At 36.9% G+C, this 27,865-nt stretch overlaps 1 protein-coding gene across 4 annotated transcripts; it reads left to right on the top strand.

Moving 5' to 3' along the window:
* The first annotated feature begins 1,038 nt into the window (after nucleotides 1–1,038).
* On the top strand, nucleotides 1,039–27,263 carry col21a1 (collagen, type XXI, alpha 1). Of its 4 annotated transcripts, none has more exons than XM_081616119.1 (29): nucleotides 1,046–1,331; nucleotides 4,801–4,928; nucleotides 5,120–5,680; nucleotides 5,760–5,925; nucleotides 6,001–6,229; nucleotides 7,808–7,981; nucleotides 8,746–8,823; nucleotides 9,854–9,937; nucleotides 10,956–11,018; nucleotides 13,311–13,364; nucleotides 13,456–13,509; nucleotides 13,616–13,669; nucleotides 16,401–16,454; nucleotides 16,549–16,602; nucleotides 16,686–16,739; nucleotides 17,050–17,103; nucleotides 19,876–19,920; nucleotides 19,998–20,051; nucleotides 20,124–20,177; nucleotides 21,995–22,048; nucleotides 22,198–22,269; nucleotides 22,464–22,499; nucleotides 22,841–22,885; nucleotides 24,405–24,437; nucleotides 24,527–24,673; nucleotides 24,762–24,816; nucleotides 24,899–25,081; nucleotides 25,156–25,233; nucleotides 26,226–27,263. In XM_081616119.1, exons 2-29 carry the CDS (start codon nucleotides 4,829–4,831, stop codon nucleotides 26,411–26,413), a joined length of 2,877 nt encoding a protein of 958 aa, XP_081472245.1. In that variant the 5' UTR covers nucleotides 1,046–1,331; nucleotides 4,801–4,828; the 3' UTR covers nucleotides 26,414–27,263. The 4 variants fall into 4 exon arrangements, with proteins under 4 accessions (XP_081472247.1, XP_081472245.1, XP_081472246.1 ...); XM_081616120.1 differs by having other exon boundaries at nucleotides 1,046–1,347; nucleotides 7,811–7,981; XM_081616118.1 differs by having other exon boundaries at nucleotides 1,046–1,347.
* The last annotated feature ends 602 nt before the right edge of the window (nucleotides 27,264–27,865 follow it).

Here is a 27,865-nt window from a genome sequence, read left to right as displayed (position 1 = left end):
CGCAGCAAAGTCGCTTCCTTCGAAACACATGCACCTCCTTCGCAGAAAATTACTCATCATCGGAAAGTCTGGTGTCTCAAACAGAATGGCCACTCCCAGGATCCAGGACACCAGCCCAGTATTTGCATTTGAGAGCCGCCAGAGTGTGCTGAGGCTCAGGGTCAACAAGGCCATTGCGATGAAATCCCTGCCATGCTCACACAAAGGGAAACACTTTAGGAATATCAGTATACAAAACAATCTCAATTTATTTCAGAATGCTTCATAAGCAAGATGCAAATCAAGTCAATTGATGGTGTTTCTTAAATATGCGTGTTTGGTCAAAGCAGAGACTTAGCAGAATTGTTACAATGCTCCTAATACATTGAATTGTAATATTTTTCTCTGAAATGTAGCTGAAAATGACCTAAAAACAATATTTTGGAATAGTAGGCCACCAAATATTACTTGGGAATCTGGCATCAGGACCTGGAAATTGTCCCTCTACTACCTTGCCTATTTAAAATTTTATTAAAATTTCAAATTGATAAAAAAAAACAAAACAAAAAAAACATTATTATTAGGAGCCATCTGTCTGCTTCTGTGAACTGTTCTGTCCTCCGTTCTAAATGTGCTTCGCACATCGTCAGATTTCTTGGAGCCTTTATAACCAGAGTCCAACCATGATAAGACATGTTCAAGAGGATTAAAGTGAAATCTGCCTGCTCCACAGATAACAGCTGCAAATCAGCATTGCTAATGTCTTCCAGCTGTTCATGGAAACCCCTTTCACACCTTGTCCGCTCCTAATTCATCCATTGTAATTTGTTGTTCCCTCCTAATATCTTGTGGAATTGGAGTGATGGAATGTAGAGCAAAGAATAACAGATGCCGTTAAGTTTTCCCAGGATAGCAGAATTAGCCAGTTTGTCAAATAATTGTTCTGCTCAAGAAATAAAAAAACGAAACTCCCTGTTCTTTGGTTTGCTCTCTGTCCAAACCATCAACTCTTGGAAGAAGATTGTGTTCATTACTGCTATTTTCCTTTTAAGCTGACCAACACGGGCTTTCTTCTTTACTATTTTCATGCTCCCCTTATCAGCTTCTCTTTCCATGCATGATAATTGAGTGTGGCTGTGCGCCAGTAAAAGTCGGGAGTAAAAGGGGGGTCGGAGGGTGGATGGGAAGACATACAGAAACAGAAGACAGAGAGAGCGTCTACAAAGGGCAGGCTCTTATTCAGCTGAGAAACATGTGCGCTTCTTTCCAGGTCCAGTTTCTGCAAACGCAGGGCTCCGAGCGGTATTGATCACTGGCTGTCAATGAGAGGATTACCAGGATTACAGTCAAAGGTTTGGACACTTAATGGTCACACTTGTTCTTCTTTGTGCAAATTATTCTATTTTGAATTTTTTAAAAATTTGTAAGATTTTTTTTTTACAGTTCTGCAATGCTATTCTCATATTATTATACAACTGTGCAACTGTGATGTAATACATACTGATGCTTTAGAAAGGGTGCAAGCAAATTATTGGTATGAATTTGATACTTGTTTTCTTTTGCTATTTCTTCTTACATCCTTCCCAATACTGCAAATATATTTTAAGATTTTGTTTAGTGAGTAAGATTCCGTAAAACGTTTGCAACACCTCGACACATATTGAAGATATTAGATCTGTCATCACCTCTTGTTCTATCACCATGCGGAGAATGAATGAAATCATATGAATATTTTTCTGCTATTTCATTTCTTGGAATTACTGGTGTGTTTTTTTTTTTTTTTTTGTCAAATCTGTCCAAAAGATTTGCATCACAACATTGCATGACTAGTATCATATATGTGTGTTTTCATGCACAAAGTTCTGTTTCCAGCAGGACCAGTTTGACAACAGAAAACATCTACTTGTAAGGATCTTTTGAGGTAAACTGTGAAAGCCAAGGACTTAACAAGATAATGTTTCACATGGCACTATTTAGCTGCTTGGATATGTTGAACAGATTTGGCAGCATTAAATCCCCCTTGGTCTTGGCAAGGATTCCGCATGCTGAACAGCAGTTGTTGTTTCTGGAATGGAACATTGTTCTCTTGCCAAGTTTACAACAGATTATGTGTGTATATGTAACTTTAGTTGTCCAAACAGAGTTCAGATCTTCAGTTACACGACATGAAAACCTGTTTTAGTACTTTGTACTTCAGTTACACATATCGTAATAAAGCTACTGGCAAGTGGAACTAAGCATCAGGTCTCATGCAGTCATTCAATCAGTGTGATTGATGTCACTCACGCTGAACAGATGCCACTTTCTTTGGAGACTTTCATTTGGTCAGCAGTTTCCTGAACAACATCTTTAGCTAAACCAAAACCGCTACTAAAAAATAACCCAAAAGATTTTAATATTTGTGGTTCGGCATATGAAGAATGTCAACCACATTTCCACAAATTGTAATTCTGCAATCATTGTAGCTTTTTACCAAAATTTGCTTGGATACATTTTACAGGTTCTAACCTAAAACACAGGTGTGCCCTACACACCTCCCTCATGCAAGCCTCGAAACACTGCACCTGCGATATTGCATTGGGCATTATTATGATTGGATGAAGAAGGAGTCACTTCACCATGACTACATGTGTTTAGTTCCTGTCGGCAGCAGGAATTTTACTGTCTGACAGTGGAAATTAATTCCATGTGCCTCAAGTAGAGACGCAGAAATACTGGGTTTGGGGAAAGTCAGTCGAGGAGAAACTCATCCCAGCAGCTGGATGCTGCCAGTGAGGGGGTTTTCCAACAGCCTACTCCAGGTCTCCAGAGGGGGAAAATATTCAGAGGAAAATGACTTACACAACTACAGCAGATGAACGCCTCCCCCTGCCTTGAATGTGTTGCTACGAATTTACATGGTGGAAAAATGCAGTCATGTTGAAGTGTCTGACCCCTGTTTGGCTACACTGGAATAGAAGCCATTGGGGAAGGCAAGGGTTATTCCCTGGCCACTGTTTTGGTGACATACGAAGTCGTGTCGTCATTTAAAGAAGTTAAAAGGAACATGTTGACTTCTTTCCAGTAACATTCTTTATCCTGTGTTTTATCCTGTGTGGCATATCTGGTCCTCATTTTAGCTTTCTTTTAGGGAAGTCAGCAGTTTTACAAACTGGAAACCAGTATAAAGTACACAGCCAAACAAACAGCTTTAAAAATAATTGCTTTCTGCTGACTGAACTCTCCTCTACAATACTTTCCATTATTATTACGACAGCACAACCAGGAATTACAGTGTATTCAGTAGTTATGCATGTTAGGCAGAGTTTTCCTTCTTAATTTATGCTTTCTAAATTGGGCATTGTGTTGCATGCATTGGTTTTCTTGCCACTGCATTTTTAAACATCCTTCTCACATTTTAATGTAAAGTGACTGGTCAACAGAGACACACAATTGGAGCAGAACTTAAATTTTGGTTTTCAGTTCTAATTAAGGAACACTACTCTCTCCCTCACCCATTTTTAAATTGATAAAAAGTGATGTTTGTAAATTGTTACTTCAAGCCATGAAGTTGTATAGTTAGTTGTCAATTCATCCACCGTCGAGATTAGAGCCTAAAACCTTCTTGCTGTGACAGATACCTGTTATAATAGCTTCCTTTGCTGAAGATGACAAAGTCCTACAAGTGGTTTTCTCCATCAGAGAAAAAATAGGCTGAGTACAATTTCCAAGTAAAGCATAAGAGTGAAGTTTTCCCATAGCGATCTGTTGCCTCTGGGTCCAGGACAGACTGTGATTTGAGGAAGTAGACGATAATCCAACAGGAAGCTATGAGATGCTTATTAAGTAAAACTGGCAGTGCCATGTATAGTAGAATTACGGAATAAGTTAAAGGGAAAGGTTGATCTGTTACAATTATTCAAGCTTGTTATTTTGTGATCCTGTGGAGGAGAAAGCTAGAATTTTCTCTTTGTATCTAAATATCGACGATTATTTATAGACACTTCATAACACAGGAAGTTGCTAGCATGTTTGTACTCTGTTTTGATATGACTCGTAAAAATTCACCTTCTAACATATTTTAGTGCAGCTCAAGTTAATCGTGTGTGGGCAAAACCTTTATAAAAAGTTGTTCCCCCGTTTTGGATACTTAACAGTTTTGTTTTGAATGTTATAACTCTCAATGAAAAGGGCTTCAGCTGCATCCTATGCAGTGCTTTCTCATACACTGAAAGTTCTCTGGAAATCTTAGTGCAGTGGGGAGAACAAATCATATCACTCGACAGTAAAGGGAGTAACAGTAGCCTTCACAGTTTGTAGCTTGTTGCTTTGTAATAACATCACTTTGGATGTTATTGTAAGTTGTGAAAAAGAGCTTTCAGACCCTGTCAGCTTTCATGTATGACAATAGGGAGTCAAAGGGGTGTGGCTTACAACTTGTAGAGGTTTTCCCTCAAAGAATTTTCCCAGTGCTAATAAGCTCTGTGTTGTGGTCCTCGTTCATGCCGTCCAAATTCATTTAATGCTTTTAATACAACCCAATTTGTTACGTGTAACTATCATCATTATTGTTTTTTGAGTTTTTTCAGAGATTTCTTAGCTTTCACTTAGAAGAGCTGTGATTGGCACCACATATACCTGCGATTGGATCAGGGAGTCCCTAATAATTGCTGTCAGGAATGATTCACACAAAAATGACATCTGACATGTATCTTGTCTCCTTTCCAAACACTTGATAGAAGTATCTATCAAGTCAGCAATAATAAAAAGCACATCACAAAATATATTATATGTCTGTTCTTTATTCTTGGAACTGAAAGCATGATTTCCCTTTTACTGTAGGTGCACCGTTAAAAATCAAGACAGCTGCATGATGGGTTGCAAAACGTTTTCCATGCATTGGCTTCTAAGATGCCTGTGCTTTGTGCTTCTGACTTTGATCAGTGCAGCGCAAGATGAAAACTTGAGAAGTAAGAGAACTTAATTTTATTGCACTTAATTATACTTATCCATGTGTCTTAAACAGTCAATTTCATTCATTTAGTAAAAAAAACAAAAAACAAAAAGCAAAAAACATTTTGAGTTTGGCAAATTGATCATAAGCCACATTTATTCCTTTGTGCTTTTTTTGTATTAATCAATGTGTTCTGTTTTATGTCAGGCTGCAGGACCGCTCCATGTGATCTAGTTTTTATTTTAGATGGCTCATGGAGTGTTGAGGATGTCAACTTTGAAATTGTAAAGCGATGGCTTGTCAACATCACAACCAGCTTCAACATTGGACAGAAGTTTACTCAGGTCGGTGTGGTCCAGTATAGTGATGACCCAATTTTAGAAATACCTCTGGGGAAATTCTCCTCAAACAAAGATCTTATCAAAGCAATGCAACAGATTGACTACATGGGAGGAAACACAAGGACGGGGACTGCCATTAAGTTTGCCACTGACAAATTGTTTGGACTCTCTGAAAGGGGCCCAGCAGGCATTTCCAGAATTGCTGTTGTCCTCACAGATGGGAAATCTCAAGATGAGGTCATGAAAGCAGCCGAGGAAGCAAGAAAAAAAGGGATAATTCTGTTTGCAATTGGAGTTGGGCCAGGGACAGAAGAGAACGAGTTGAGGGACATTGCAAACAAACCTTCCACAACTTACGTGTTCTCTGTTGAGGACTACAAGGCAATTACCAGGATTATACAGGTCATACGTCAGAAACTGTGTGAAGGTAAGAAACTTCTGGTCAGGTGATTCTCATCATGCTGTAACAAACTTCTTTGCTAGTTCATGGTGTTTTCCTGTTACAGAGACAGTTTGTCCAGCAAAAATTCCCATAGATTCCCGTGACGAGAAGGGCTTTGATATTCTGTTAAATTTAAACTTAGCTAAGAAAACTAAAAAAACACAAGGATCATTTTACGGCACTAAAGCCTATGAAGTCACATCTTTTGTTGACTTGAGTGAAGCTACAAGGTAATAACAGCTACACTTTGAAATTCTTCTCCATCTTCATGTGATAGTTAATCACTTTCCTCTTAACTCACACAGGAGCCTTTTTCCTGATGGCTTCCCTCCATCATATGTTTTTGTGGCCACACTGAGGTATAAAGGATCTGTAACCATGGAGAAGTGGGACCTGTGGAGAATACAGACCCATGACGGAGATCCTCAGATGGCAGTGACTCTAGACGGTCTGGATAATACTGTCATGTTCACAACAACCAGTAATACACCAAATACAATACAAACTGTTACATTTTCACAACAGACTGCAAGGGTAAGTTCCCACTGCTTTTATTCTGAAATGGCTTCACAGTTTGATTTAAAAGGTTTAGAAAATCTGCTAAACAAAATAGGAAAAAAAAAGCAGGGAGTGGCACTCTTTTAATAGATTGTAAATTGCTAAATTTACTGCTAGATATAAAAAATTCTGATTGCTACGGATAAATGGGCAATATAGATTTACTCACAGTACATATAAAGAACTTAGTACTATTAAAATAAGCAAAAATATCCAGGCGGAGATTTGAAACTTAGGCCTGAAAGACTCTCCATAGATAGACCCTCAGTAGTGCCATTCACTCCAGTCGACAGGTGGTTTTCTCACATGTGGTTTGACCCTGAAAAGTCAGTTCAGCGTACTGCAGCAAAGGTGGTGAGTGGGAGGGAAGCTAAAATGATTATAAATAATCAAACAGCAGCTGCAGTCAACACGCCCTCATCCATTTTTGGCTTAAACAGTGTGAAAATATAACTTTCTGCTGCACCCAATTACCATTGTTAAGATCATGAAGGAGAAAAATTCGAAAGAGTAGTTAGTGCTTTTCTTATTCGTGTGAATTGCAAGTAACTAGATATTTTGCACAGACAGATGGCACATATGAAGCAAAATTTCTGTTACACAATACTGTTAAACAACGTAGATTGTTTTTCTGCACAAGATTTAGCTGCTGACTAAATTTGTCAGTTGCATTGCTGACCGACATGTGAAATACACTATACTATACCGGTACTTTATGCTTGTGTGTTGCATCTTTGCTTAATGCAAAGATAATGTGGCATAAAAAGCATTTAGATCACGAAGTGAGACGCTATTTACTTTTACAGAACACACTGACTTTGGTGGAAAGTAACACTGCTCTAACACTGGTTCTAATTGACCCATCACTTTATGCGTTCTGAAGTAGTTCTATTTTATAAAGCCATAGCTTTATTGAATGTAAAAAAAAATAGCTGTTCTTTTTACCTAAAGATGCAGAAACCGTGACAACAATAGAGCCACTGTCTGGGATTTGTAGAAGAAAAACTTCCATGTCCACAAGTTAGTAATGAGTGGCTTTTGTGATGTCGTAGCTGACCACAAAATCAACAACTTAAAGCCACAAAGCAATTAAGTCTGAAAATGGCCCTCTGGTTTTGTTAGTATTTTGTGGGCTTTGCTTTCAAGACAAAGTTAATCCACATACTGAATAAGAAAGTATATGCATTCTCCACACTCTGAAGCAGCTTGTTAACCTCCTTTCTATTTATGCATACGTTACATTTATAAGCACAACAATCTGATGATAATTGGTAAATTGCAGTTGTGGAAGAAGCTGCTATCCATTTGCTAGTCATGTTGTCTCCTAGACATGTTTGACCATAGCTTGAAAAAAATAAAATAAAAATAAATAAATATATATATATATATATATATATATATATATATATATATATATATATAAGAACTGAGTAGTTCTTTGTTTCTTAGTTTCTTTGTAGAATTAGAGCAATGTGTGCTGCCATTTTTATTTCAATCAGATGGTGACCACCAACCTGAAAACTCATGACTTTTATTTGTTTTGTCTGATCAAAGAAGCTGTTTGATGAAAAGTGGCACCAGCTGCGGCTACTGGTAACCGAAGAGGATGTTACTCTTTATGTTGATGACCTTCAAATGGAGACGCAGCCTCTCGAGCCCTCTGTTGGCATTTTCATCAATGGAAAAACCCAAGTTGGAAAATATGTAAACAAGGAAACAACTGTGCCTGTAAGTGTATCCTGATAATTTTTTAACTTGATCAATTACCTAAATGATTATTATTATGTCTTTACAGCAGTACATTGTTCAGAAGTCAATTATCTTGGCACTCAAAGTTGTTGAGTTTGATTATGTGTTAAGTGATTCAAGACATTTAACACAGTGAATGGACTTCTGTAAGAAGATTTTTGTAAATGGGTGCCAATTTTTACTTAGCCACTAAATAACTCAATTATAGGTAGAGTATACATATTAACAATAAAACAACCTTTAGATTCAGCTATCTCTACCACATTAAGTCTGATACTTAATTGTAACTAGTTTCCTTTTTTGCTGCACAATACTGTACTGTATTGTTTTAATCCAGACTGATTTACATCCCTGATAATACAGCTGTGTGTGTGTTTTTTATGAGGCTAGAAATTTAACAAATGGGGCTTATATGAAACAGATTTTCCGGAGCCTTTTTACCACCAGCGCCGTCAGAACACCAAATCATGGAAGAATAGTGTAATGTTGCTTGAACACCAAGGGAGGTCTGGCAACATGAAGCAGCCTAGTACCCAGTGAGGGCACTTATTTGTTTCTTTAGCTTCTATAAAATGGTAATTTCAATTCATTGGTGGCACTGCTCGAATAAAACTCACTCAGTCTAATGTTACACAATTACTTCCTATGTTCAAATCAGCTTCTTTTGCACAGTCTTTGTGGGATTCCCAAAAGTAAAAGATTTATATTTAACACTTTTTCCCTCCTAAACCATTTTTGTTTAGTTTGAAATCCAGAAACTTCGCATTTACTGTGACCCTGAGCAGAACACCAGAGAGACTGCATGTGAAATACCTGGAGTTGTGAGTACATCTTCACCTACCTATGACCTCCTCTGACCTTTTCTCTGAGGTATATAGCCTATAAGGATGCCAAAGCATCTCAGGATGTGCTAAATTCTCAACGTCCACTGCTTTACACAGCATGGCGCTTTCTAACTCTATATTTCATCTCTGTGGGGTACTGACATTCTTTATAGGAAAGTTGCAAACTCGCCATGTAATCCTAAATCCACATCTGGCATGCATTAATTGATCTGCTGAAGGAAGACTTATGGCTTTGAGTCAAACATGCTGCACTCTGTATATGTATAATTTTATTGCTTCTTGCTGTAAATTTTTGGCCTGTTTTTATTTTGGCTTTAAACTGCCACAGACACAAAGTTATTGCCAAATTACTGTTTCTAATGTGAAGATGTTCAAAAGAAAGATCAGTAGAAACAGTGTAGAAAGATCCATCCATCCATCCATTTTCTTACACTCTTGTCCCTTAATGGGGTTGGGAGGGTTGCTGGTGCCTATCTCCAGCTAACGTTCCGGGTGAGAGGCGGGGTTCACCCAGGACAGGTCACCAGTCTTTCGCAGGGCAACACAGAGACACACAGGACACACAACCATGCACACACACATACTCACACCTAGGGGTAATTTGGAGAGGCCAATTAACCTGACAGTCATGTTTTTGGACTGTGGGAGGAAACCGGAGTACCCGGAGAAAACCCACGCATGCACAGGGAGAACATGCAAACTCCATGCAGAAAGACCGGGGCCGGGAATCAAACCCAGAACCTGCTGCAAGGCAACAGCTCTACCAACTGCGCCACTATGCAGCCTAGTGTAGAAAGATGTAAAAAAAAAAAAATCTTCCCATTTATTAACACAGCTTTCTGTTTTCGGTGTGCTTTCTGTCGTTTATAGCCTGTTTAAAATGTGTGTAATTAAGCTTTCAAAAAACACATAGTTAATTTTTGGCAATTTATCATTAAAGAAGATCTATTTACTTTTCAACAATGAGTCAGATTGATTTGTAAAACATTTTGCTTGCCCGTTACAGTGCTCCAACCATGCTGATTACACTGAACCAACACCAGAACCTTGTGCTTGTCCTCCTGGACCTCCTGGACCACCAGGAACAGCAGTCAGTTTTTCTTTTTTTTCTTCTTCCCACGCCCCTTTTATCTTGTGTTGTGAGGATGCTTAATTGTGTGATATTTAAATGATGCAACTTGTAAATACAAAACCTTGAAAACAGTTTTGACCTTTCAGAGCAAAGGATCCTGGTTGCTAAAGTGGTACTGAAATCATGCACACATAAACTGAAACAGAAATCTTTCAACTGTGGCAGATTTTTGGGAATAATTAATATTATATGGCTTATATGATATATCGGTAAGCCTGGTAGAAATCAGGTCACTCTAGGCTTGAGAAAATTATGTTAATTCCCAGGAGTTGTCTAGATTCTGTTTCATTCAGACAATGAGTCCATGACTTTGCAAATAGGTCAAATTAAACGGCTGTAATTACAGCAATTATTAGATTTAGAACAGTTTGAGAGGTCTTAGTACTTTAATGTCTTTAATGGGTAAACAGTTCTCAGCAGTTAAATTGAAGCTGGCAATTTAGAATAACTTAAAGTTCCCTTCAGACTAAGATGTAATGTATCCGCTCCTAAAAAATGGCAGACCACATGCTTAATAAGGAGCACTTGAAAAAGAAACAACGCAGATTATGGGTTGTCTTTTTCATTTTTCTGCTAGCAGATAGTAGGGAATTACAAAAGTAACAGCTAATTCACAAGGTTCTTAGATATCGCCAAGAAAAAACAAACTTGTTAATTAAAACCTTCAATACATGGTTTCAGGGAGCTTTTCTTTTATAAGGTTGCAAAATGTGCTTTTACAACATTTCCTAATAGATCCAAAATGCCTGGAGTGTAGCTGGCTTGCAGATGTTCCATGTGGCTCCAAACAGTAAATTTTGCATTAGACAAACCCGCTTGATCAGCAGTTAATGGATAAATAAACAACAGCTCAAGCAGAAACATGTTGACACCATTGATGTTTGCAATAGGTCCATTGTACAAAAAGGTTGTTCAATAAACAATAACGGTATTAGTCAAAACGACTAAAGCACTTTTTATTTTTACACGTTTTTAGGGGGGAAAAGGAAGCTCGGGTATCCCTGGACAACCTGGACCTGCTGGTGCTGATGGTAAGCCTGTGAGTACTACATAAATAATTATACAAACACACAGCAAATAATTGGTAATAGTTTGATTAAAAATAAGAATAAAATTGTTGTAAATACTGATAGGCTTTTTTTGTTAAGTGACCTTTTACACAAAAAAATGTCATATTATGTCCCACTGCATAACACAAGATCTATTGTGCTTTACAAAAGTATTCCCAGCCCTTAAACATTTACATTTATGGCCAAATGTATTTTAGAGACGTGTATTGCTGTCACTGATAAATTTTTTTTTCCGAACACTATCATGTCATATCATGATACTATTGTACAAATGTGATAATATTGAACAAATGGGACAATTGTATTGAAAATACGTGATAATGACATTGCATAAACATGACAAATGCTTTGTACAAACGTGACAATACATGGTGCCAATGAAATAATTATATTGCATAAATGATATTTCTTCCACATGGTAGCAGTAGTATGCTTTTAACTTGCATTGATGAGACATAGGTTAATTTGATGCATGTGATGAGAAATGAATGGTTAAAAATATATTTTGTTGTTATTCCTAAGGAACCCTTGCTATATGCCACAATACGTTTACTGAAACTTATCATGTTTGCACAACTTTCAAGTCTTACTCCAAATTCTCAATTGGTTTCAAATTTTGACTTTGACTTGACCATTCAAAGACGTTTTTATGTAGACTCTATTGTACCTGAAGTTTTGTGCTTAAGAGCTCTGTCCTGTTGGAAGGTAAACTTCACCCTAGTCTCTTACTTCTAACAGGTTTTTGTTTAAGGATTATAATGTGTTTACTCAACAATCTAAATTTAAACACTAAGCATCTGACCTGCCGCTGTGGAAACAAGCTTCCCTTCTCCATGATGTTGCTACTTCTATCTTTTGCCAAATCTCTGTTATGCTCAGGATGGTATATAGTGTCAGATCATGTTAAACAGAAGAAATTATATATAAATTAAACTTCTCCTCCTGCTGTTTTGCCTGTCCACTTTGCCTGTCATTGCATCTGATCTATTTCAGATAGTAAACTCGTCCCTTTCGTCTGGTGTTTTCCACTGCTTGTCTGGTTAGGAGCCACTATTTCCATATCCACATAAAATACTAGAACAGGGAAATCCCAGGCAGTCCCAATGCTCGAGAACGGGTTTCCTGCAATTCTTGGATGTGTTCTTGATCTAACACGCTTCAATTAAATAACTGAATTATCTCCTCAGTGCAGTCAAGTTCTCCACGGTGCTGCTAATGACATCATTATTTGACTCAGCTGTGTTAGAAGCAGGAAAACATTGAAAACCTACAGGACACCAGTCCTGGACTAAACTGTAATATTCAAAGCTTGGGATATTGTTTTATAAACTAATTTACGTCTCATGATGCTGTTTGTTCTCTTATGTTCGATAACAACAACTTTTGGTGCCTTCACAGAACAGCTGTATTTATACTGAGATTGGATGACACACAGGTGGATTTGCTAATTAAGTTAGTTGCACAGGGTATTATTTGTGGTAGACATAGAAGGCTGAATAATTAAGAGGGTATAAGTAAATTGGTAAGAGACTGCAATTACCATTACCTTTGATAAATTATGGCTACCTTAATTTTCCAATTGTCTAATTGGATAATTAAGGTTGGAGAATTACCTAAAATAAAACCTTATTTGAATGATACTTTCTGTTAGCTTTCCATCCTTTGCAAATGTCTGGGTGATAAAAACTAACAACATTGCGTGTTTATCTTATCACGGTTCTTAAAAAGCAGTTGAGTGTCCATGATGCTAATCTGTGAACCAGTGGCTGCATTGTGCTCTTTTGTAGGAAATTACATTGTATCAAGGGAAATTGCAGCCATGTGAATAAAATGAAAGTGGTCAAGCACAATTTATATTGTAGCACAATATAAATTGTGGATATGGAAACACTGCTGTGTTTCCATATCCGATGAAATGATATGTGCTTGAAGCAGGGAAGCATCTAAAACATTCAGAGCAGTGCGCCTTGAGGAACAAGGTTGGGATCTACTGGTATGTAGTATATAGTATGATCAAATGCAATTGGATTAGTTCCTGCACTGCCACTTGGGAAAGTGAGCCAGTACCAATGTTCTTTACAAATGTTAATGTTTGATATCCCATTTATTTGAAATGTTTTTCTTATTTTGTTTCTTATTATAGAAAATTAACATGTATACAACTTTATCTAAAGTTCAGTGGAAGAGTTTAATTGTGTCTTGCCTCTGAATAGATGTAATTAAGTGTTTAATCAAGCATCAATAATTTGTTAAATCTGAAGGGTATTCCTGGCCTTAGAGGACTTCCTGGGCTTCCAGGTCCACCAGGACTTAAGGTAAATCACAATTTTTGTTACAATACCAAAAATATTCATTTGGTGATCACTATCCTGAAAAAAGGGTGCCTTTTTGTGTCAATTTCATTAGGGGGCACGAGGAGCAGATGGGTACAAAGGCGAGCAAGGGAGACCTGGTGTTATGGTAGGAAGGTCACAACGTTCATTCATGGCACAGTTAATTGAGTAGAAATGTTCTACCTTCTGACTTTTTAGTGTTTTGTTGAAAGTCTGCTTTTTCCTTTGCTTAGGGCGAACGGGGTATGCCTGGATTACCTGGACTGCCAGGGCAGCAAGGAGAGAAGGTGCTAATGCCGAATCATTTACCAAAACCAACTTTATTTTTGCTTATTCATAGATAAACAGCCTTTATCTATAATAAAACTCATACATAGACATCAAGTAGGCAATCTGACAGCACTGAAAAAATGATTCTGAAAATAAATAAATAAATAAGTGATCTATATAGTTTTGTTGTTCACGACTGTATAAGCAGCTCTTGTTTAAGTCTAATTCAAAAGATATTTTGAAAAAGTATGTATAATCCTAAAAATAAGACAATAAACAAGGGAAACACAGCTCAAATTATATTATATTCAATACAATATAATATATATCATCATTCAAATTCAGACATTCCACCAATTCAGTCACATAAACAATTTGCACGCTATGAGAGTTGTGTCTTTAACTTATTTTGACATATGAAGAAAGAGTGAATATGCTAAGATCAAAAGAGATGTCTGAGGAAATGCCAACCTGCCCAGATTTAGCAAACCAAGCAAGTTCTGCCTGAAACCAGACCACAAAATGAAAATGAATAAAAATAAGTAAATAGAAGTGAAAATAATTTTTTTAAATGGCTTTGTATACCCCCCCCCCCAAAAAAAAAAAAAAAAAAAAAAAAACAGCACTACAAGATCCAGCTACATTTAATGAACAATAAATCTTATTTCTGGAAAGACCAAAACTATATTTAACTGTCAAGGTTTTAGGAGATGAAAGAGACTGGAAACTCTTGATTTGCACATCACTTCTGATTTGAACATGGCTGCATCAATCGTAATTGTGTGCAAGATTTCTTGAGATTTTAGCTGCCACTTGAAGCCAAAGGCAAATTTCCGCGTGTATTTCTGTGCAATGATGAATATTATTATTAAAAATTACCCTTTCTGCCTGAGGAAGAGATTGTTTTTGTTTGTTTTCTTTTCTGAAAGAATATCAGTGTCACCGGTAAATACACTTGCTATCTTCTTTGATGCAAGTTCCTTGGAGCGATACAACTTGTGTTACATTTTAGTCCAAGAAGAGGATATTCTTTTTTCCTCTGTTTATTTTTCTTCAAATAACAGATTTTCCACACAAATCTCCATTAATAGGCATTTTTTGAGTCAGCGAGAAGAGATGCCAAAAATGTTTGGCTCAATCAGAACAGTAGAACAATAACACGTTTTGATAGCCTGAAGATCACTGAATGAAAAAAAAAAATCATTCAACAATAGTTTCATTAAATGATGAAATTTTATGATGGTTCGGATAAAAGCTGCATTCTTGAAGTGGTATTCTCCAAGCTTGTGGAAGGAAAGACATCCTGAGAGTTTCTTGGGATTGGTAATATAAAAGAAAGTTATTGTCAACCCTTGTTTATTGACTCATAAAGTTGGTATGCCACATTGTGTTCAAAAACATCTATGTCACAGGACCGTGACAAACAAGATTATTTTCTTTTACTTACACATTCGGTTTCTGCATAGCACAATCTGAGGGCTTTGTCCTATGATATTTGTTTTTTGTCAGTGAACATAAATAATGATTTAAAACTAGTTTGAAGGAAACTGGAGTCAGACTTGGTAAAATACAAGCAATTTGTGACCAAACTTCTGGGTTTGTGGCTGTATTGTGAACATGGACGGACATTTCTCGACTTGAAAACAGACTCAGAGTTATACACGGTTCCTCAAGTCTCATTTCAAAAACTTTCACTTAAGAGCAGGACCAGACTCCAATGCTTTTGGCTCCTCCACAAATAAAATTGTGGCCAACTGGCAATCAATTTTTAAACTAGACTTCAAAAGAGCCAAGTCAAAAACAAATATTTGAATGAGAAAACTGACTTTCCACGTGTACAAGTCCAATTCTGTTTGCCCTCAGGAAAGAACTTTCATGAAGGACAGCATAATAATAATTTTTAAAAAAGTCAAGAATCTAAGTGGTTCTCAAACTGGATTTTTCCAAACAGCAAAGAGCCATTTAAGGTTCTCTTTATGTTCAGAGGTCTTTTAGGGTAAAGGCTTTTCTCTTATGTCCAAGCACATTTGTGTCTACCTCTAAAATGTCTAAGTCATTTCAAATGCTGAGTAAAGGAAACATTGTCATAATTGTTCACGAAAGGAAACCACGTCCAGGCATAATTCAAAAGCATTTGTATTTATAATAGTACCACTTTATTACCACTGTCTAATGAATAGTTTATGGGCTCTCCGTCTAGCTATTCTCTAAAATAATGGTCCACAATTTCCCCAAAACACTGCATACGTAGCCGCTCCCAAGAGGCTGTTGCTCCAATAGCTCAATGACATACTGACGTCTCCTCTGATAGCTGATAGATGATGAACTCTAGCATTGTGGTTGAATTATGAATCACTGCTGGGACTTTTAATGGCTTATTGCATGAACAATTCACTGGTGATGTTAATTTTATTAGTTATTTAATGGAAACGGTGCAGTTGTAAAATTGTGTTTCCTCATTATTAGCCGAATTTAGACAGAGATTTGTGCACATTTGCAATGGAAAGCTAACGATATCAGCAGAATATGTCACTGACAGAGATTTTCTGATAGTTTTTCAATTCACAGTACATCTTACCTGTTGAACATCATTTGTTCCATGCGCTAACTGAAACAGCAAAAGTACTGTCATATTAATTGGATGGTCATGGAGCTAAAAAATGGGCTCGTCTATGCAATTATACAGAGAGACGGACTTATCTATGCAACGCATCTAATGTTTATTTTTAATCTTTTGGCCTCATTCAGGGTGCAGTAGGTTTACCAGGAATTGCAGGGTTGCCTGGTACACCTGGTCAATTGGTAAGAATACAGAATGTTCTAATGGCTTAAAAAGAACTCAGATGCTACATGGGTTTATATTTATTTTTTTAACTGGATGTTGTTATCTTTCCAGGGTATAAAAGGAAGCATAGGACCTCCTGGGCCACCAGGTATTCCTGGAAATCCTGTACGTGTGCCACATGCAGAAGTATAAATCCAGATGCATTGTGCCTGTATTGTATTAAAAAAAATGTTTCCGTTTAATTTCAGGGTTTTCCTGGGAGAGATGGAAAAGATGGGATTCAAGGAAGTCCCGGTCAAAAGGTTTGGTAGTGTTGACAGTGTTGCATGTTACAAAGATTATTCCAATTTGAGGGGTGTAGCAGAGGCATGTAGTTGGAGAACAGTGAATATAAATTCACTGTTTCCAAGAAAACAGCTGCTGTTTTCAGGCAACTATTAAAACCAAATCAATAGGAAACTCATGTCTTTGTTCAGAGGGACATCTATCATTTTTTTCCCCATTTTATTTTCACATTTAGATAAAGTGTTTAATGCTTCATAAAGCATTCAGAAATGCACTAAAGCCACATGACTTGATTTTCAACAAAATCTGATGTTTTTTCTCTATTAGGGTGAAGCTGGAGCCATCGGTATTCCTGGTTCAGACGGAAGACAAGGCCATCCTGTGAGTACACACGTTAACAATATGCAGTGCTTTGCAAAAGCATTTGTAAGACTTGAAATCTGTATGTAGTTTCTCTCTGCACACACAAACTACAAGGTTTTGGATTCGGATTTTATGAGCTAGAACAACACAAATTAGTGAGTAATTATGCAGTAGAAGGAAATGAAAACAAGGTTTTCAAAAATATTTTAAAACTAAAATCTGAACACTTAGTTTATAATCCGAATTCAAAACAGACTGATGTGGATTTGGATATTTAACAATTAAATAATCAAATGCTACTAGTTGCCTAAATCTCCTGGTACGTAAACAGTCCACCTACGTATTCTTTATGGTGGCCAACAGGTGCAAATGCGCAGCAACAGAAAACATGCAAACAAAAAAAGAGAGGCAAACAAATGAAATCCATCAAACAAGAGATGACGCAAACAAAAAGCTAATCAAATGCAGCAAACAAAAAAAGAGACGCAAACAAAAAGCAAATGTAGCAAACAAAAAAGAGACGCAAACAAAAAGCAAATGAAGCAAACAGAAAAAAAAGAGACGCAAACAAAAGTCCTCCTGCTTTGCTCGACCAAAACAGCAGAAGGTGCCTCATCAGCACTGCGGGATATTGAATAAATAAATAAATTACTTTAGTGAACCAAAAATATTTACAGCTATTACCAGACTTAATATATATGTTTCACCTCCACTCATAGGGGAAAACTATTGGGAGTTTTTAAAACGATTTGCCGGGAGACATGGGTTCTCTCTTGGTGTACCGAGCCTGGAGCGCCCGGCCAGCTGGCGAGGGGAGCTGGCTGTTAATGCAGCGGGAGCAGACATCTCCGAAAACGTCGGAACAATATTGTAATTAAGTGATTTACTGTTGAACTGAGCAGATATTTCAGATCTATACATCTACATTCTCCCCTAAAAAATTTATAAAAAATCATTTTGTGTAATTTTAAGTGTAACACAGCACAAATAATTTTGCCGCCATTGCTGCTTTTCTGAACACCCGTTTTAAAAGATGCAGACCCCAAATTTGGACACAGCTGTTTTTTGTTCGACTCCCTCTAGTGGTCTGGAGCACTTCCGTTTTCAGCACTTTTTCTTTGCATCTTTTCTTTTGTTTGCTGCATTTCATTTGTGGTTGTAGTCTTTTTTGTTTGCGTCTCTTTTTTTGTTTGCATCTCTTTTTGTTTGCTGCATTTTATTTGCATCTCTTTTTTTGTTTGCTGCATTTCATTTGCTTTTTGTTTGCATCTCTTTGTTTGCTGCATTTCATTTGCTTTTTGTTTGCATTTCTTTTTTGTTTGTTTCATTTGCTTTTTGTTTGCGTCTCTTTTTTTGTTAGCTTCATTTGCTTTTTTTGCGTCTCTCTTTTGTTTGCGTCTCTTTTTTGTTTGCTGCATTTGCTTTTTGTTTGCGTCTCTTTTTGTTTGCGTGTTTTCTCTGTTGCTGCGCATTTGCAACTGTCGGCCACCGTAGTTCTTTAATGTAAAAAACTCTTTTGTGAAGGTCTAATAGGTTCTTTATAGAATGTTTGTGAACAAACATAGCCAGGAACACACCAGACAGGCTAGAAAAAACACTAAGGAAATTTAAATGAAAGAAGTCTACAGCAGAAGCAGTAGAGATCCACAGTTCAGGTGATTTAATCTGTGGATACCACAATTAATTATGACGTGCAATAAGATAATATGGCACAGAACTAATACTGCAAGTCACCTTGTACACACCCGCCCCAGAAAACCATAGTGGTGAAGGTGACATGCTGTGTTTCTTCTACAGGAACAAGGAAGCAGGTCAAAGAAGATGTTGTGGAGAGAGTTAAATAATAAATAACTGTGGGCCAAAATCTATTAGAGGCTGCAATAGGTACAAATATGGTAATTGCAGTGCAAAATTGTTATTCAAAGCCTTTATTTGGAAGGGCTGAATACAAATATATAATGTCAGATTTTTTTTATATAAAGTGATCCAAAAATAATGTATCCTTCCATGTAACATTTACACGTTTCTTCTTATTGGTCACGTCAAGTGGCTAAAAAATACTTCTGGGTAGTTCTGTACAGTTTTTGTATTCTGTTGATTTTCATAGCAATCATAACTTAATTCAAACTTGTAGACATGACGAATGTGATGTGATTGATTTATAAAACTTTTACTTACCGTGTTGTTGTTTTTTGACTTTAGCAAAAATGACCTCACTGTTTGAATGATCATAAACCCATTTCAAAACATGATTACTAAAACCAAGTTTGTGATTCATGTTTTTCAAGTATCATGAAAAGCAGGAGGGGTAGAGTGTCATATTGAGACCATAGTGTCATAATCACCACCACCACAAAGACTGAACCTGAAAGCCAGTAAATCAGAAGTGCTACTCCAATAAAACACCCCAGGAATATCCTTATATGCAGTAAGCACGCACTTTGGATTGAATTACTCACTTTGAAAAATGCTAATCGAGAGACTGTTTGTTCCTAAAACTGAGAACTTTGTCTTGGGGAACAAATTGTTCCAACTGGGGAGTCATCACACCGATCATGATCAATGGTGGTGTCAAAAAGTTTGCAATAGGTTCACAAAACATGAGTCAATAACTCCAGAAACTTGCTGACCATTTGTGATGTAAATCAGGGAGACAGACTTACAAGATGGACAAGATTGCACTGAATGTTTTCGAGTTGAACATCAAACATTATGAAAGCTTACTTTAAAAAGGCGAAATCATTTTGTAATTCTTGTAAACTTATCTTCTATATACTTGACTGCCTCCAGGGTGTTCCTGGTTTGCCAGGAAATGCAGGCCTGAACGGACAAAAGGTAAAATTGTGCTGTTGTGCAAAAATTAAAGCATCATACATCGCAATCCTCTTTGACTGGAATGATTCTCATTCAAGGGAGAAACTGGTGAGCCTGGACCAAAAGGAATCAAAGGATCAGCTGGCCTTTCTGTGAGAGCCAAGTCCCTTAATTACATGCATGGTCTGGTATGGATTATTTCTTAAAAATATATTCTCTTGCAGGGGGAATTTGGCTTACCTGGTGAACCCGGCATGAAGGGACCAGTTGGACCCAAGGTAAATAATTTATAACTGTTAGAAAGCAAGATTAAGCTTTTCTGAAATTGTTAGAATTTGAGATCAATTAAAAAAGCTGAAAAAGTATTTTTGAAGAGAAAAACAGTCAGATACTGTATATAGTGACCAGGATGGTTGCGCGACGTCAGCATGATCCAGAGATCTCACATGCAAACTTTTGCAACAGGTACAAGCAAACTAGAGTCATGTCTTAATTTCATCTGACTCTAAGCAAAGTGTCAGATGACACGATACAGATATTACACAATGGTCAAAAATTAATATTTTGTGATAGTCTCCTCGCCTTTTTTTATTCAAACATCACTGTTTATAGATTTTGATTCTTAGCTGTTCAGATTGACAGAAATCTTATTTCACAAACAAATGTTTCTTTCTGAGGTTTCTATAACATGCTCAAGTTTTATAATTAAATTTTTATCAGTGTTCCCAGTCCTCTGTAGTTCAACATTGATAAATCTTGCAGCCTTATCTTATTGTCAGATCCTACATATTTCCATCTTGGACATATTTGGCTTTTTTGCTGGTCTTGTTCATACTCAATTAGTGCCAAAACTGTAACTTTGCCTATAAAACCTGCCACATCTGTCTGCTGCCATTCCTGAGCCAGGGTTGCACTGGTGGCAACCTGATATCTGAGAAAAATGCTTGGGAGATTCCCCGGGGCCTCCACAGGCTGAAGTTGTCCCAAGGAGCTTATTCTCAAAAAAATAAAAAATAAAAAATGGCAACATTTTGGGTTTAGCGAGGACGTTGGACATTAAATTATTTTATACTTCTAAACTTGTTTAGTTGTGCTCAGTTGTGCTTATTTGTTCAATAACTTTTAACAACTAAAAGTATACATTTTCTTCATTTATTTGCAGACGCTGTAGTTTTAAAGTCCATTAAGGTGGCAATTAAAATAATTGCAAATAACCGGTCCAAGGAAATCATACCATCTCTATAACTGACTGTGAAGTATTTATGCTGGACTATCACATTAATATTTTCAGGGAAAGAAAATATTAATGTGCTTCCTGATCATGTTAGGTGGAGAAATTCTCCACTTCAAAGCAAACATAACTAAATCAAAAACACAAAGGGATGTCAGCCACTTGGCCCTCATTAAGTCTTTTATAACAATTAGGTCTTTCAAGTGATAGTAGCAAGTATTTTTGAGAGTTGCAAGTGTTTTTGAGGCAGGAGTAAAACACAGTGACGAAAGAGTTTTTCACTAATTGTGCTCGACTTTGCAGGTCATTACATATCAACTGGCAGGAGAGTTACGGTGATTTCTGGCACCTTCACTTTTTTGCACTGCAGCAAAGTACAGAGCAGCACAGTGTTCGGTGAAATCATATTCTCAAAGTAAATGTTGCATAGCCTTCACAAAATACAGTTTAAATTACTATTAGTTTGGATATTTTTGGAGATTAAAAATCTGTGGAAAATAATGTGGTTCAAGAGCATGACATGTTTTGCTTGGTCAGGAGTTTAACTAAAAGAAACTGTAACAAAAAGCACTCTTAGTGGAACAAAACTTAACAAGAAATCTGGACCCACTTCTCAGGGTAATTTTTAGTTTAAAAGCTACAGTTCTGCTCTCTTCTTGGGTTCATATTCGGTCTTCTAATCATTTATGGCTGACACTAGTTACTGGACTGGGGGAATAAGCCTTTAGCTTTACACATTTAATATGCTAAGCTTCAAAATCAACTAGATCGCATCGGTCAAATTGAATCGTGATTACAGTCATGTATTGCCTGTAACCTAATGATTTTCTGTAAAATAATTGATCTCTGGTTTAACAAATCAAGGGCAACAAAGGTGAAAGTGGAAAACCTGGGATGAGAGGATCACAAGGGCTTGTGGTGAGTTACTTTCAAAACATTATAATTCGTACCTAATTTGATATTAATCTAAAAAGAGGAAACAAATTAAATAAATTTAATAAATTAGTAACTGTAAGTATTTTATTTATGTTCCATATCCCTATTTTACAAAAAATTTTTATTTAAAGGGGAACACAGGGGAACCAGGATTACCAGGTCAACCTGGACACCCAGGCATGCCAGGCCTGAAGGGAAGCAAGGTATCAATCAATCAATCAATCAATGGCATTTTTCATACAGATATTACACAGTGATAAAAAATTAATATTTCATGATAGTCTCCTCGCCTTCTTTTTTTCTAAACACCACTGTTTGTAGATTTTGATCCTTAGAAATCTCCAGCTTACAAATTTCTTCTGTTTTTCCTTTTCTGTCACATCTTTATTTTTTTCAGGGAGAAAGAGGAAACACGGGTGAAACAGGAGTGATGGTAAGCTTTAAGAGTAACTACAAAGCTCTGCATTAATATTTCACATCACCACAGGCTCCTTTTTAAATATTTTTGACAGCTCCTAGAGCATGGAACTTTTGTTTACACACAACAGTCAATATTCAAGGTGCCATATTTGAAGATTCCATGGGAAACAAAACCTTAATTTTTTTTGTCACATTTCACATTTAGTTGTTTTTTTTATTTATCTCTAACTCTTCATAATATATTGTCTATCAAATTTGCTTCAACTGCATTAGAGAATGCATTACCACAGAGTTTATTCTACCTTATACTGTAATTTAGACATTGATTGGAATCTATACATTTCATCTCATCAGGGAGTGAAAGGTGATCAAGGAGAACCTGGACGACCAGGAGTTCCGGTATGTGTGTGTTGTTTTTTTTTTTGTTATTAAACTTAGTTGGCTGCTTCATAATCCTTATTTAAATTTTTTAATTCTACCAATGAAAAAGCTGAGGCATATCTCAATGAATGTCTGATCTGGTGGGATTTTTATTCAGACTTACCAACATTTACAGATATTTGGCAAACAATTTTATTTCATTAAAAATAATGTGATTTTTTATAGTGCTTTTAAAAATCTACAACACATGATCTGCATTTGAAGCCAGATTTTTACAGACACTTTATGAAAAGACACTTGGCAATTTTGTCTGGCTGTTTGACATTAAACCTTTTCTGTATTGGGACATATTTCTATTTTAATTGCATTGTTCAAAGTCAGAAGTTTGAAGATGGCATAGAGAAATAGTTATTAGACGTGTTGTTTCTCTTAAACTAAATTTCTTGTTGAGGTTTGTTGACATTAAAATTTACACCAGATGTCGGAAGTAACGCAAATAAAATCAATACACAATAAAATCAAAGTAATTTAGTTCATAAATAAAAAAATAGCAAAAAGATAAATGAATGACAGAGGGGATAAGTAAGGTATACACATACTGAGATACATGAAGTATTTTGCATATAAAACAGCCTTTTTTTTTAACAATGACAACTTAAAGGTTTATTCTGAATGGAGAAACTTAATTATATGAACTGCTCATGTGGGACCCATTTTGCATAGAAGGTTCCTCCTCTCTATGCACTCAAATCCTCACTTCTTCCCACAGATTTTTATTTAAATGCTAGTCAGCTAATTGACTTGGCCACTCAGCTCTCCTTTCTTCCTTTCTTCCTTTCTTTCCTTTGTCCTTTCTTTCTTTCTTGGGGGTTTGTGAGAGTCTTGTCGATCAAAATTACAAAACTATGGGGCAGTGGACATACAGGCTTTTAAATCCAGAACCCCATCTTGAACTACTCATGATACAATGTAAAACAGCAATTTCAATAGGGTCCTTTTTTATCTAGGGAAAAATAACAGATGCTCTAGCGCCTCCTAGTGGCTATCTGTGCATGACCCTGAGGTAACCTCTCAAAAACCTACAAAGCAATGACATCATCATCTGAGCTTTCTTAATGTCCAGAGGCATAGTAATAGTAGCGTTTTTATCTTCTAAAACCGGTGTAAAAAATGTTTCTGATTATTCTCTAAACTGGCAATTAGAGCAAATTTTCAAACTGATGTAAAACCAAAAAAATTTAATGTTGGACAGAAAGAAAAAATGATTTTGCATCCGCCTATGTAGATATCTGAGTTCAACAGTCAATACCATAACTGACTTACATCATTCATTGATGCTATAAGAAATATATATATATTTCTTTAGCATCAGTGCATTTGATTCATCAGAAAAATTCATTTTAACATGATCCACTGTTTGTAGTTATGAATGATTTTATTATTTTGACTCGGTCCTATAATCAGGATAATGTTGGATGGTGTGCATTTTGAAATAGATCAAATTTTAATGTCTTTGGTGACTTATTTTGATTACCAGGGATCACCTGGCCCAGTGGGATTCAAGGGGGAGGTATGCTGAGATGAAGAAAAAATGATTATACATCAGCACCACCTATGTAAATGTATGCATTTCTAACAAGAGGGTGGTATTCTTGCCAGAAAGGGACAGCAGGGGATCCAGGACACAGAGGGCCAGAAGGTCAAATGGGACGGCCTGGACAACCAGGTCAGTCAGGGCCAACTGGGCCCCAAGGTGTACGAGGGGACACAGGCCCCCCTGGGCCACCAGGACCCGAAGGCAGATCTGTAAGTTTGACACTTTCTGAAAACAAAATGTTTTTTCAGTTGTTGTGATATGCAGTGATGACCAACAAATCATATCGATCTACTACAGACGAGTGCAATGTCAGACAGTCACATTCGGCAAATCTGCAGAGACATTATTAGAAGTGAGTAGCCTTACAAACGAATCAATGAGCTGTTTCTACACAACTGCACCACGTGAAATCTCTTTGTTGTCTCTGATTCAAGGTGAGCTGCCTTTATTACTGCTAAGCAACCAGCAGAGTAGCTGCACAAGATGTCAAGGGCAGCCGGGGTCACCTGGTGCACAAGGTCCAGCTGGTCCCCAAGGACTCAGAGGCCTTCCTGGACTTAGTGGTTCCAGAGGACAAGCTGGCCGTCCAGGGCGTCCAGGGGTTATTGGGCTGAAAGGTAAAAGTAGAATCATATATGCTGTATAAAAGCTATGTTGTACATTTGTTCTAAAGGTAGAATGGTGTTTGTAGGAGAACCGGGTTACAAAGGTGAGAAGGGGAGCCCTGGTCAAGTTATGGTTGGGGATCAGGGACCTCCTGGACCTCCAGGTAAGAAAATGTTGCTTTTCATTCATAACTACAAAAGCATTATTGACAGGACATCTTGGAAATATGCTGAGGTGTTGACATTTTAAATGTAGATATTAACTCGTATGATAAGTCTTACGACTTTTCCTCTACTGTGCACATAGGGTTGTTATTTGAGACATCTATCCACTTTTAAACAAAGACTGGGAAGAGATCACAAATATTCACGTTTCTTGAGGTGATCAAGGCCAGATTTTAAGTACATTTTCAGAAAATAAAAAACAAAAAAGAAGAAAAAGACGAAACATAGAGTAGGCATTATTAAAACAAATTGTATTGAAAGTGTTTGGGGTGGACTGCAAGGGTGGTTCGTGAAAATGGAAGACAGTTCAAGTCCACAGATGCCCTTCACTAAGCTATCTTCACCACATGGATCAATATTACAGTTAGCCAACTGGAAACACATCAAGCATGTCTCAGCATGTTCTTGAAGTGATCAGCAAGAGCGATGGTGCCACTCACTACTGAGTTTGTTTTGGATATTTTTTAGCTATGTTTTTGGGGTATTAAACTTTTGATCAGCTTTTCAACAGCCTGCTTAAGTTTAAATGTCATTTTCAATAAAATGCTTTCTGTTTTTGTGGTTTACACGTCCTTCTTCTGGTAGCATTTGAAGCTGAACTTATAACCTGATTTCAATCCAGCGGAATGAAAAACAAATACTTGCAACTTTTTTTTCTCCAGTTTTAAGGTCTTTCTTAGGTGTTTATTCTTTTCAATGCTCCAAATCAAGAAATATGAAAAGAAGTGTGAAAAGAAAAAAGAAACGACAAAAAACAAAAACAAAAGCGAGGTAGCCAAGGAATGCTTGTGACAACAATTATAAATGAAATCACTTAAATTCTGGAGGGATTGAAGTTATGGTGTTGCAATTTCTGCACTGGTTTCCCTGATGTCTGTGTTCATCAGTCTCCCATTGCAACTGTTATGGCTCAGTGTTTTTATCTTGACAGGGCCTGTTGGTCCCCAGGGGCACAGCAAACCAGGTCCTCCTGGTAAGCCAGGACTTCCTGGTCAAAACGGAGCAGAGGGTAAACCAGGTAATCCCGGTGTCCCTGGCCATCCCGGGGTATGTGACCCATCCCTGTGCTATGCTAGCATAATGAGAAGGAGTTCCTTCAGCAAAGGCCCAAACTATTGATGGATTCCAGTGTCACTAACGCCTCAAATCTAAAGCTGATGTGGAACAAACAGCCATTCTCAGGAAGATTTAATCTCTACAGTTTCTCTTTGTCATGAAAACTAAAAGTACCTCTTCAACTTTTTTGTGATCTCATTCATCATTGTATATGTTTTTAATATGTGTATTGAATATATTGAAGAATATTATTGTTCTTTGTCTTTTAACATTATTCTTGAGGTTTTCAGGGTGTTAGGAGAACTGAAAATTGGCTCATTTGAATACCTCCATCTGGGCACCTTGAAACCTTGTATGTCATTGTGGCTGGTACACTTCCCTATAGCGCCCCCTGGTGTTGCTTCAGTGCATGACGCTTTCTACCAACTTCACAACACTGTCAGTGGGTGCTATTTAAAGTTTGAAACTAAATAAAACTGTTATATAAATTACATGTTTTGCTGTTAATCTTGACATACCTTTTCTGTAAAACTGGCATGGTTTAATTTTGTCTTACTGATTATGATCTCCTGTGAGCATTTTTTTAAACCTTTTCAAGCAGCTATATTGTGTATTTTCTGAGATAAAATTAGACTGTTCCCCACAACAGTTAGAAGTCTTTAAAATGTCACCTCTTTATATCTAGGATGGAAAATTTCCCCCAAGAAATGTGACATTTTTGACATTTTACTTCATTTACTCTCCCCAGGTTCAGTTTTAATTTCTGTATTAGGTATTGTATTGTTATTTATAAGAGTCATATATGTGCATTGCAACAGTGATGCATCTTTAACACATTTGTAATGTAGATATTTGGTGACTTTTGTGCGTTTTTGTCATTTTTCAAAAAACTAGAATTAAAATTTTAGAACAATTTTGGAAATTAATTTGTCACACACATGCACGCATACACACAATTATGTTAATGCATAAAAGGATGAAGCGTTACTGGCGAACAAGCTAAAAACAAAATGCTCGCCATCTAATATTTCCACTTAAAATCCTTAGGTCAGAAAACTGGATGAACTGGATGAACTGGATGAGTTCATCCAGAAAACTGGATGAACTCAGCTGCCAAAGGTCCCAGAAGTTTTTGCAACTTGTCAGGTTACAACCACAAACTTTAAAACATGTCATTGGGATCATATGTACCAACACAAAAAGATGCATAATTGTGACGTAGAAGTGAAATAATGCAAGGTTTTAGATTACTTTTCATCAAGTGAAAAAGAAAGGACACTATAAATTTTTGCTGTGGTTATAGTTGCAGGTATTTTATGTGTCTACCTGCTGTGCACATGTAGAGATTTAGAGTTCTGCTAATTCTATGCTGTAGCTCTGAATCCACAAATATCAGTTTTTTGCATGTAGCTTCATCCATTTTTTCCCCCCCATAAACCATAAAGTCTGACCAGTGTGTGTTCGCTTAGTCTGTCCGTTTTGCAAGTGGGCTCTTTAGGATGTTTTCCTTTGCCC

Source organism: Poecilia reticulata, chromosome 15, assembly GCF_904066995.2.
Source record: "Poecilia reticulata chromosome 15, P_reticulata-male-v2, whole genome shotgun sequence".
In the NCBI taxonomy this organism is placed as follows: Eukaryota; Metazoa; Chordata; class Actinopteri; order Cyprinodontiformes; family Poeciliidae; genus Poecilia; species Poecilia reticulata.
Note: the sequence above shows the minus strand (reverse complement) of the source record. Positions and strands in the feature narration are given on the sequence as shown.

Bases quoted from the DNA above. Each gene is read 5' to 3' on its own strand.
- col21a1 (XM_081616119.1), top strand. From the start codon at position 4,829: ATGATGGGTTGCAAAACGTTTTCCATGCATTGGCTTCTAAGATGCCTG. The intron at 13,670-16,400 runs GTGCTAATGCCG...GGCCTCATTCAG, and splicing joins CAGGGCAGCAAGGAGAGAAG to GGTGCAGTAGGTTTACCAGG. The intron at 22,886-24,404 runs GTATGTGTGTGT...TTTGATTACCAG, and splicing joins CTGGACGACCAGGAGTTCCG to GGATCACCTGGCCCAGTGGG.